The sequence below is a fragment of the Melospiza melodia genome, chromosome 1, assembly GCF_035770615.1.
Source record: "Melospiza melodia melodia isolate bMelMel2 chromosome 1, bMelMel2.pri, whole genome shotgun sequence".
NCBI classification, from domain to species: Eukaryota; Metazoa; Chordata; class Aves; order Passeriformes; family Passerellidae; genus Melospiza; species Melospiza melodia.
Genome location: NC_086194.1, coordinates 100,272,115 through 100,284,709, shown reverse-complemented (window position 1 = coordinate 100,284,709; position 12,595 = coordinate 100,272,115). Strand labels below are relative to the sequence as shown.

The 12,595-nt window shown below is 35.2% G+C and overlaps 1 protein-coding gene across 1 annotated transcript in view; it reads right to left on the bottom strand.

Annotated features, from left to right (window-relative positions):
* Window positions 1–8,532: 8,532 nt before the first annotated feature.
* Window positions 8,533–12,595, bottom strand: part of DNAH5 (dynein axonemal heavy chain 5) — a 116,128-nt gene continuing 112,065 nt past the window's right edge. The window contains exon 79 of the mRNA XM_063148830.1: window positions 8,533–11,850. Within this exon, the coding sequence (XP_063004900.1) occupies window positions 11,699–11,850 (152 nt within the window). The 3' untranslated portion in view covers window positions 8,533–11,698. The remainder of the gene's footprint in view (window positions 11,851–12,595) is intronic.

Genomic DNA, 12,595 nt, shown 5'->3' with positions numbered 1-12,595 from the left:
CAGGTGGAATATTATCTTAATATTGTTATTGTTGGATAATAAAATATCATTATTATTATTACTACTATTATTCCTGCATTGTTATACACACAATTTTATAAGAATTGTGACAGCTCTTTCACATACACTTATTTGTTCACAGTTTAAGATACAGAAGATCCCTCTCTTGTACAGTGATGCTCACACCATTTTTCACATTCTGAAAAATTACATTCACTAATTTTTATACTATATCAGTTATTTTTAGCACGGATATTATTTTTGTTGAAAGAAATAATAAGCTTTTTTTCCCTCAAGTTAAAAAAATGAAAAAAGTTTAAATCATTATAGAAACAAATAGAAAACTCATACTGCTTCTTTACGAATTACCATTGAAATAATTTTGAGGTCTTGGGTTTCTTTTGTCTCTGGACAAATGTTCCAGCTATGGCAAAGACAAAAGACACTTGTTGTCTGTCCTATGTACCTTAGTCCACTAACAAAAGTCTGTGTGATCCATAGCTAAGATCCACAGGGCTCTTCCCCCAACACAGAAGTTAAATGCTGCAGTGGTCTTGTTGAGCACTATCTTTAAAGACATTAATTAAAGGAAACATATAAAGGTAAAAATAATCATGTTCAGTGTTTTACTTCTTTAGAGGATGAATCCTCATGAAAATTTTCAGTAGCTAAATATTTCACACATTTAATACTGCATAGCCTTAGATTTGGCCAACTCATTTTTATTGAGAGTCTTGCTTGAGCCTCAGAGGTCATGATTTCTTGCCTTGTAGCACCGCTTATCTCTAACTCAACAAATTTCATCAGACACAGAGGATGAACTTTTCAGCCTCCTCAATAAGCCAATACCTATTCTTTCCTGCTTAGAGGCTGAATCAGATCCATAAATAAATACAGAAATAAGCCTCACTTTCCACAGACAATTGCCTAAGTCACTTAACAATTGTTTCCACGTGGATACCAAGCATCCATTGTGAAAAATAAAGGAAAAAAGCTATTCAAGGGAGCATCATACACCAAGGATTTTAGAAACTTATATTTCATATCTGTATAAATGTGTATATATTGAATTGTATAAAATAATGCACCCTATGTGTGGATTGTATCAGTTACATTTTATTGCATATCATGTAGTAGAAGCTGCTTGTTCCCCAGGAACAAACTATGGATATTGTTAGAGAAGTTCCAGGTAGAGCTAATTTTTGATTATAAAAAGGCTTTTCTGAGCCGTTTGGTTCCCCACTGTTTGAGAGGCAAGGCAAACCTTTGCAAACCACTGTTAAGAGCAAGCCAAAATGTTTAAAAGGCAGCAGGAAAGGAAAGCAAGGTTCTGAGAAGCTGATGTATCATCTAGGGTTTGTCAGAAAATAAAATAAACACCCACTATTGAGCCCAGCATTAGCCAGAATGAAGTGTGCCAGTGGAAGATGACATCTGAATGGCTGGCAAGCATAACTCCCTTGAGTGTGAAAGCAGATGCTATCTTCTGTGTCAGACCTAGCTGAAAGCCAGAGAAAATGCATAAATTTTTATCAATTAGTAGAATGAAGAATAAAAATAATAATTTTAAAAGGCAGAGTTTCTGCATGCCTCCAGAATAAACAGCAGAACAGGATAACACACAGGAAATGGAAGAGAAAGATATTCATGAGAGTCTGCAGACCTCATGTCTGAGCAGATTGGGTATTTTGAAAAGTTCACTGAGCAATCATTTTTCTAGCTTACAGTCTTTCTCTTTTACTGACTGAAATGCAGCACGTAGTCACTGTTCCTCAGACACACAATGAGACTTTGTACATATGAAGAGCAGCTTGACAATGAAATAAAAACAGAACTGATGGCATGGGAAGCACAACAACACTGCTTTTCTAGGTAAGGTTAACATGAACCAAAACAACCACCCAATATGCTTTAAGATATCTGCTACATGCATGAACTTTTAATTGTTAGCTGCAACTTCCTTTATTAATTCTCAGGGGGGAAAAGGCTTCTTTTTCTGGTTTACTCTGCTGACACCTAGTGAGCCTTAGTGACAACAGCTTCAGAAAAAGAGAGGTGGTATCAGAGCAGCTGTTCTTTTCATTCCACTCGCAGTAAAATGTTTTATATGGCCATGTCTGTGATTCAGCAGAATGCTGAATCATATATCAACTCAGAGAACAGTGTAGTACTAATGAGAGGAAAATGTAGAAAGATGGTAAGGAGGAGAAAGGGAAAAGAAGCATAAAGAAAAGAAGTGATAGACGAAGTCTTTCCCTAATAGAATTAACACCTTTAACAAGGGTGAATAAAATTTGCCACTAGTTGTGACTTTCATCTTTTGCATTCTGTGTTTCACATAATTTACTGGGATATCTCAGTGTCTGTAACTTCAAGTTAATGACTACTTTGTTGTTTGGTTTTAATATAAAACATAAACTACAAGCAACTCGTTATTATTGTCTTAAAGTTAATTGCAGTATAATCCTACCATTACAATAGCATAAACATGTCATTTTATCCTTGGATTTGTTTGGGAGAGTAGCAATTTCACATGAGATTCTCAGCTTCATTAAAGTGGCTTAATATTGCCTGGGAAACAGGCATCAGTTAGATGAGATGGCATTTTTTGATGCCAAGGAATTCTGCAACTTACAATGAACACAAAAGCAATTTAAAAATAACAATCTAACTTCCTCTTTTCAAAAGAAATTGGAAAAATGAATGTAAGTGCTGGCCTCTGATAACAAAGATTAATAAGATCACATTTTACTTCCCTGAAAAATGGCTCCAAGAGGTCACAGTCATTACTCCTGCATAAAAAATGTGGGAACACATACTGCCACCAACTGTCATTATGTTGGTCTCTTGAGACCTGCTGGTCAGGAATTTTTAGGTTTCCCTAAGAGAATTTCCTATCTGTCTTTCTGAAATTGTTTATCTATTTAAGACCTTACAAAATACACAGGTACTTGGATGCTTAAAAACACCTAAACAGAGAGATTTAGGCTTCTCCAAGCTTGCAGTGCAACAAATTTAGGGTAACTAGACTTCACTTCAGCAAAATAAAAGCCACTAAAACAAACACTGTGTGGTTCTTTGCATCATAAACACAACCAAGAAACTGAAGATTGCATAAGCTGAAAATGACCACAAAACAAGAGAGAATATAGAATTCTTTTGTGAAAGAAATTAGTTAGTGCCTGCTTGAGGTTTTTTTTCTTACAATGCGGCTCATGACAGCAACTGGGCTTCTCCTCTCAGACACTGCTCAAGCTCTTCACTGTGGTACCAAAAGTCACTGCAGCTTTCCTTCCTCTTCAACCTGTTTTCTTGGTTTACACCCTTCAGCCAGTCAGAACTTAATCCTGCATTTAAATGGGAAGATCGATCACATTTTTCTTTCTCCACAGCATAATAATCAAAATTAATATTTCCAGATAGACCAGAGGATATCTCACTTGAGAAGATATCCTGGGTAATGCTCTGGGATTATAATTTTAACTCACATTCTAGGTGCTGAATCTCTTGAGACTAAAAGCTGATTATGTCCAAAATACTTATATGTCTATAATTTTTTTATTTTATGCATGTAAGATTGCAAGTTATCCGGGGAAGATAAAATTGTTCAGATGAAACATGAGGGTTTTATATATTTTTGCCTTGCAACTTTATTAGAAGTAGTGTAATTAAGCATTCAGACACAAACCTTAATCAAAACCTGTCTTTAAACAGTTTTCTGATAACTGCAATTAACTGTCTGTAAGTGTAACAGGCATTTTATTATATAAATACATGTGAGTGTGATTAACTGAACTTTTTGATATATAGGTCAGAGACTGCCACTTGATATATTTTAATTCTAAGAGAAATTTTAGACTCAAAGTACTACACAACTTAAAAACTTTTAAGTGTTTTTTTCTGCTGCTAAAGTTCAAATAAATTCTCTGTCATCAAAAAGTAAATTAAAATTTTCACCTTGTAAAAAGAAAATTCTTATTACTAAAAGCATGCTTTTATAGTATACTCATTTATTATTTTTCATCATTTATTTGGCCTCTGATGCTAAAGATTATTGTTTTTTGTTAATAAGAAAGTGAATAATTTACTAGGTCTTTTACAATTACCTGTAGTAATTGTAATTGATACATCCAAAATTATTACTTCTACAATTATAATTTACAATAATAATTACGGAGTTTAAATAATAATCAAGGAAATAAATATTCCCACTAGGAAAAAAAAAAGTGAGAAGAAAAACAAATCAGACAAGATCATTTTACCCAACAAGTTCAGGAGCACAGCTGCTTTTCTTTCTAAAGCATTCACTGCTTAGCCTTAACCTTGTTTAGATGAATGACAGAAACTTCTTTGTTCTCTTTTCAATTGTCTTGATCCCTCCTCAGATCTCTCTTATCTCCTCTTAATGCAGGGAACAATTTCTTCTTGAGAAAAAGCAGGAAGGGTTTTTATCGTCTGTCTCATTGCCATAGCTTGGCTTGTGAATTCATCAGGTACAAGATACAGTAGCTGCAACAAAGATCTGAGCTGCTAAAAGTAAAGACATTTGTAGTGTTTTGATGGTTTTTAACTGTCAGATCCTTTTACAAATACCAACAATACAATCCATACCTGATTTCCATATATCCAATGCACTGATACAAGAAAAAAGGAAAGAACCTGATGCGACTTCATTTGCTGACAGCATCCAAATTCCAGACAGGTCCAATTCCTGAACACAGACTGTCAAGTACTGCTGCTTTCAGTAGTCATAGGCAATGTGAAACTAACACACAATCAAGCCATTAGGACAATTTTGAATGGTAACAGAATTCTCAAAGCTTTGCTACAGTAATCGGAACCACAGTGTACTCCTGAAATTTTCCTATTTAGTGTGAGAAAAACACAATATACATTATACACATATAACTTCCCACACCTGCATAACATATTGCAAGTCTCAGGATCTGTCTTGTAGTTCAATACCCAGGTTGCATTACAAACAAATTTCATATCAAATTTAATTTTATATCAAAGGAAGTGATTTAAAAAATTACCAGTCTTCATTACAATGCAGCCAACCAACAGCACATTAACCAGACTAAAGAGGCAGGCACACCACCTCTTTATAGACACTTTATACATGCAAAAAACACACTTTTTTTAAATTCACTTGAATAAATGCTTCTGGTAAAAGCACAAGAGTACAAAACTGGGAATAGGGAAACCAGTTGTCCTATTGTACTTATAATACCTGCTCCTATAACATATGCAGTGTTAAGAACCAGACATATGCCAATTCATGTGAAAGAAATCTGCCTTAATATTGACAGCAATACAGGGTATACTCCAATTAGAGGTCACTTGTATAATAAAGAGACTGGTGTGTCCCTCCCACAAGGTAAGCCTGAGAGAGTAGGTAAGCCTGGAAAAGAGAATGCTCAAGGGGAATCTTACGAAAATATGTAAGTACATGAAGGGATGATGTAAAGAGCACAGAGCCAAGGCACCCAGTGACAGAACAAGAAGCAAAGAGCACAAACTGAAACACAGGTGGTACCGCATGAAGATCAGGAAACACTTATTTTCACTATGAGGGTGACTGAGCACTGGTGGAGGTCATCCAGAGCAGCTGTGGAGTTTCCACCCTTTGAGAAATTAAAAATCTACCTGGACAAAATCCTAGGCAGCCTGCTCTAGGAGACCCTACTTGAGCAGGGGATTGATTGGACAAGATGATGTCCAGAGCTTCCTGCCAACCTCAACAATTCTGTGATACCACAACATCCCTTACAAGTAATAAACCAACAGAGCATTTTCCTTAAAATTATTTTAATAAGTAGACTATTGAAATAAGTAGACTAAGTGAAATATTGAAGTGATTCTGATCCATCCCAACTTTCACACCTGGTTCTCCCACTTCTCTTTTGCCCCAGATTTTTCCTTCTTTTCAAAGTCAAGGAATTATTTGACACAGTGCAAAAGAATTTCCTATTCATGAAGTAATATTCTGAGATCTCTTTGATCTCTTTGATCTCATAGAAAACTTTGTTCACCAAACACATGGGTTGGATATTTACAGAGCCTGGCTTCCCATCTGACCAGTTTAGTAAAATGGAGACCGGAAACTACTGCTCATCCAGTGAATACAGCTAGCTCCAGTAGCATTATTATTGCCTCTTTAAAAGGATAAAGCAAGAAGAGGTTCACTGAAATCTGCCTAAAAACAAAGCCCAACTCAGTATTAAATTTCTCACTTAGTATGTTGGGCTCAAGTAGAACTTTTATTGTGCTGACATGACACAGTCTAATACTAATGCAAATTGACCAAATTGTTGTGATCCAAAGATCACCAATCAGCATGTCTCTTAATTAAGGATTTCACTACCATTATGTTCTGACATACCTCCTCCCATTGTGAAATGTCTTCTGTTTTGCACAGATCATGCATTTCTTATTTGGTTTCTCCTTTTATCCAAGTAACAAGCTCTTTGTTTGTCAAACATAACTCACCTGAAACAAGTTACTTTGAAAAAATAAAGAACAGCTTTATTTGAGAAGTAAGGATTACTATGTAGAAGTTGGAGACCAAAATGCAAAAAGGAAATAGTACTACAAGCATTTTTGAGCTTTACTACACCACAATGCAGTGTCAAGAAAAATGCAAAGCAACTTATTTAATGTGTAAAATTAAGTAAGTAAACATTTTGTCTTGGAAGGCACAGTCATTTGAGCTTTGTCTGCAATGATTATTATTTTGTCTCATCTGCAAATGAGACACACAAAGTATTTTAAATGAAACAATACTGATTTAGGCAAGGAATAAAATCATAGAATGGCTTGGGTTGGAAGGGACCTTTAAAGGTTATTTAGTCCAACCTCTCTGCAGTCTTAAACAAGATGAAGTTGCCCAGACCCCTATCCAATCTGGCCTTGAATGTTCACAGAGATGATGCGTCTACCACCTACCTGAGCAAACTGCTTTAGTGTTTTACCACTTTTATTATAACAAAATTTCTTCCTTGTGTCTAGTCTAAGTCTACTCTCTCCTAGTTTAAAACCATTATCCCTTGTCTTACCACAAGTCCTACTAATGTTTTCCTCATCTTTCTTACAAGCCCATTTTAAGTATTGAAAGTTAACACAAAGGAATTGATTTGTGAAAATGATGGCCTGCAGAAGGGACTTTTATTGAGCATATCTAACTTCACAAAGCATTTCTAAGTGTGCACATGCTCTTGTCACAGTCTTCTATGGTGCTTATGAGCTTCATAATCAGATAGCATTTCCTTTCCTAGTACATATTAATCAGATTAGAAAATACACTGAAAGGTAAGATGTGCCACTTACAGTGCTCTTCCCATACTAAGCTACTATTATTTTGCTGGAATTGCAGTTCATGCAGAGAAAGAGGGAAAACAACTTCAGCTTAAAGAGAGGAAAACATAATGTGATATTTAATATAGTAAGTTAAATAGGTCAGTTAAGAAGAGATTCCAGGTTACATTTTTCTGCAAAAATTCCACCTTTTATACTCAAGAAATAGAAGGTGGTGGGGGAGACACATTGCAGGAGGAGCTATATATATTGGCTGCCATTCTTGTGGCAATTTAACAGGGAAACTGAAAACTTTGTTATTTGCAGGCAACTCATGTAAAAACAGTGTCTTAACAAGTTACTCTGCCTTCTGTTCAATCATGCTAACCTCTTTTCACAGACGTTTCACAGAGTTTCCTAACTCTTCTTTTTCTGTGTGTAGATTTTCTTGTTCTAAGATAACACCTTTGGAGAAAAAAATCATGTTTTTACATCAGCAAACATCTGTTGTTTTTCTTACTAAAATAGGATAGCTCATACCCTCTGACAGCAAAAGCTAAAATAACTTCTTCAGTTCTCCAAGTGATTGCAATGCAAATAATAACTCTACTAAAAAGCTAAAAGCCAGTGTCCATTTTAAATAACATCTCTATCTAAATAATATTTTAACAATGCCTTTCTTCCCTATTTTTTTTCTGCCAACTTTTCCAGTGTTGATTCAATAGCTCTTTGTTTTGGATATTTGTTTAAAAGATTGAATGTGCAAGTAAATACCAGGAATGTCTAATCCAAGTAGACTTCAAGGGCAAAGTGAGATTGGTAACATATTTGTTTTTTAGATTTAAAAGCTCCAATTTTAATTACATTTTCCTATATTAAGATAGAGACTCATAATATATGATCACTTACACTGCATGTTTTAATTTTATTATAAGAACAAAAGCTATAGAGTAGTATAGCCCTTGGAAAAGCTGCATAGTGCAAATTAAATGCCAAAAGCTCCAGTAAATGGGAGCATCTTGGACATGAAGAACATGTGGAGCACAAACACATGAAGAACACCTGCAACGTTGGTTTTCTAAGTGTTCTTTGTGTTCCAAAAGCTTTTAGATATTTGTATATATCTATAATGTCTGTGTAATGTGAATGTGAAAGCTAAAAAATTACAGTGTAGTAATATAAATACTAGTCAAGCTTTATTTCAAAATTCATTAGGAAACCACTTAGTACATCCAGCTCTGTGTAATTAAAATAGGATAACTGTCCAAGCAAGGAATGAAGAAAAGAAACCCACATAATAAAGAAACACTGAATTTTCTCCAATACTGATTTAATTATGACAAGATATTAATGAAGGATATTACAGAATAAGACATAGTTTCTTTTTAATCCAATTTTTGTACCTATACCACAGCAAAGTACTTCTGATAAAAAAAAAAATCTTTTTCAGTGATGACAACCACACTTACTGCTAGTTTGGAATTGCATTGCCTACTGTGTTTGAAACTTGAATTTTGCTTTTTCCTTATAACCTCAAAAGTGCAACAAATCAACAACTGTGACAAAAGTGACTTAGGAGCTAAGAGGAATGAGTGTAGGCATAAAGCTTAAAGAAAAAACCTTTTCTGAAGAGAAGCTCACATAGTATTACTATATCCTACACAGCACAGTATATATTTGAAAGATTAGGTTGCATATTTTAAATACTCTAAAATATATTAGGGATTTCAAAGCACTATGATGAAATTCTATCTGTACCTGGTTCAGAATATTATTTTACTAATAATTTCCAAGAGAAAATTGCATAATGTTTGTTTTTAAATATTCTCCAAAATAAATGTATCTATCATGCCCAATATGAGAAATGCATATAGAGAATACCTTCTGTAATCCTGAACTCCTCCAGACCCTTGAATTTATAGTGCTGCATGCTTAATAGCAGCATAATTAAAGTCTGTGAATGGTATTTCTTGACTAATCCATTCAGTACCAATAGCAGAGCCAAAGAGTCCTAGACATCCAATTCTACAATACACAAGGTTTGGTTATTTTATTGATATTCCTTTCCACTGAAAAATTTCATTACCCATTTCTACTATGAAGATGAACAAGAAACAGCTAATTTTCCCCCTGGTTAAGGCATATGTCAGGGCACAGCAAAGGCAGGCTGCTTGGACTGGACAGTGGAGCTGCAAGCCAAGAGCCACAGCAGGGTGGGCAGGGCAAAGCACTCTCCGACAAGAACACAGTCCCATGGCACCTGAACAAAAAAGAGAGCAACCAGGGCCAGATAATGTATCAATGACTACCAGATGGGGCTGTAATAACAGGGCAGATCTGAGGTCAAGCCAGAAAGATGGGTCAGCAAGGCAGGGCTGAAGAGATGATGATAACCAGACACATAGATAGATCAAGGCAAGGTTATAGTAAACAAGGCAGGTGTGATTCAAGCTGCACCAGGTGTTGTCCCAGCCCAAGCAGCAAAACCTCTGGGAGAGCAGGGTATGCACTCTGGCCCTTGACATAATACTACATTTCAATTGCTCATTGAACTTTCCCCTGCCTCATTTTTCCATCCCTGATGGTGGCTTTGCAGACACCTAAAGAGATGATGCCAAAACTGCTACAAAAAGAAGGCTAAAACAACAGAAATAACAGTGATGGCCAATATCAATTGTTTCACTGACCTAACAGCCTTTGGAATAACTAGGAACACCAATGTGGGAACTACTCTTTGCCTTGCTATTCTCATAGAAAATCACACTCCGAAAAAAATGTGCACAGTCCCCTCACTGAATTACTGTTGAGTTTGATGTATCCACTGTATCTACAGCAATGATAGTACAAAAACCGCCCATTTGAGAAGTGGTATTTGAAGTGCATGTGGCTTGTAAATTCTTAGTATGAATGACTTGCACAAAGAAGAAATATATTCATCTTCTTCAAAGTGGAAGGTCTCGGTGAAAGATACAAGTCCGTTGCAAGTTAGAACTCCAGAAAGTATCCGGAAATCTCCTGGAAATTGGAACATGGTGCTTCAAGGTTCAATGAAGAATACTTCAACCCTTCTAACCTTATTTATTGTCTTGTCTAAATTAAAAGTATTTCCTATAAAAGATTTTCACATATTCCATTCATATAATTGTGAGTTATTTAAAAGAAAAAAATACTAATTCTGACAGGGAAGGACTGCTGCAATCAGAATTTGTTTGACAGAATCAATGTTCTACCTAAGTTTTACAAGTGATTTGACTGTGGAAATGAATGTTGAAGTCTCCTGTATTGATTTGACATAAAATTGAAAACAGTTTTTCCATTGTAGCCTTTATGAATGACAGATGCAGCAGGAATAACAATTCTCTCTGCTTCCTCTTCTGAACAAGCAAACTTTGGTAATGGGTAGTGGGCCACTAAGATACATGACCTCCTGAACTCAGCACCAAAAAAAAATTGGTTTTTTGATGATTAAATAAGTGTGCTTGAATTGTGAGGCCCATAATGTCCAATTAAATGGACCTCCTAATATTTCTCTTTTAAGATTAATTCCTCCATTAAAGGTTTTCTATGTAAGACACCAATAAAGCTGCAGCACATAAGCAAAAAAAAAGGGAAAAATTTAAAAAAAAAGGAAGAAGTAAAAGGAGGGGAAGGGGAAAGCCCCATCTACTAATAACACTGATGACAAAAGACTCAATTCTGGTACAGTAGCACACAAAAAGTACCCATTCATTTTTATGTATTGCTTCAGATCCATTATATATTTATAAGTCCTGAGCCAGATGGTAAGAAATTTTGGCAGCTGTCAGATGCTTGTTTTTCTATGCAACACAATGAATTTGTTGTCCAAGTAGTGAAAAAAGTGTGATGTTTTTCCAGCCTTACCTTCTTTATTTATACAGCAAGCAAACAATCAACTAGGAAATAAATCCTGGAACATAATCTCGAGGAATTTTAACTAATATTAATGAGCAATAGGGCTTAGTTTTCCATAGATACACAAACACCAAAAAAAAAAAAATAAAAAGCTTTTCATTTAGTTTCTTGAAGGTAAGTTCTGATACAAGAATATTTACTACCAAAAAGTAACAATGTTCAAATCAATTAATCTTTATTCAAGGTAAAATTAAGCAGAGAGGAGGAGTGCTTATGCACACATAAATGATAGGAGCACTAAATATTTGTCATGATTTTTCAAAGACACCAAAGTTAACGCCACTATAAGATGTAGCATTTATAAGCCTATTGTATAGGTTTAGTGGGAATAATTTTATAAAAACACCATAATGGAGTCTATGATTTAGAAATAATATTTTTAGAAGTGTTTCATTGTGTATCAAACTACACAATAATGTTTGCATTTAAAATCAGAAAATAACTCCTGGGAACCTTTTTTATTTTAGCATTACTTGACATCACACAGAAGTGCTACTCCACGCAGTACCCAGTGCTCTGGAGGCTGTCGGGTTCTAAGATCCATAGCAGCAATGTAATTAAGGTCTGTTCGACTGCTCTTTTTGTAGACTGGACATGAATACAGACGTGGATCCTTTGCAGCTGAAAAGACAGAAGAGACATAAAGAGCAATTAAACTAAGTTGAAAAAATGGGGCCCTAAGGGATTGATCATAAGGCAAATGGAAAACTGAATCCAAGTTCAATAGTACTCTGCCTTCTATTTGCTATTGCCAGTTGAAGGACATACATGGTTTGAAATCTTTAGGTTTAACATGAGCACCTAGGAACTGATGCAAACCAATATATGTAAATGGACACTAGAGTAATTAGGGTTCTTATTGGTTCAATCTGCCCACCAAACATTACTTCTTATCAACGTATTATGCCAAAATAAAATTTCCCTACTTTTGACCTGGTAACTTACAAACTTAGTTTGAAATATATTTCATATTTGAGAGTACCAGTCATCAACTACTTCACTGCAGAATTAGAACAGTAGTCAAGTCATTCTCAGTACTTCAGTATTCATTATTTAGTATCTTGGCTGCTGATCATGCCTTTTATAAAACATTAGCTATGCAAAATAGCATGTTAGCAAGATTTGCTTTTAGGGATGGAATGCTTTTCAAGAAAGTTTTCCAATTTTATGTTCTTCAGTGGATTATTCTGTTCTGTTTTATATCCCTATTCAACAGCATGTCCTATTCTATATGCAAAAACTCATTACATTAAGACAAATTACATATTTTCCCAGCACTGTCCTTAAGCCTCCTAAGTTTTCTTTCCATTCCTTTACCACCTCAAAGACAAAACATCTCCCACGACCTCACTCCACCTCTTGTTTG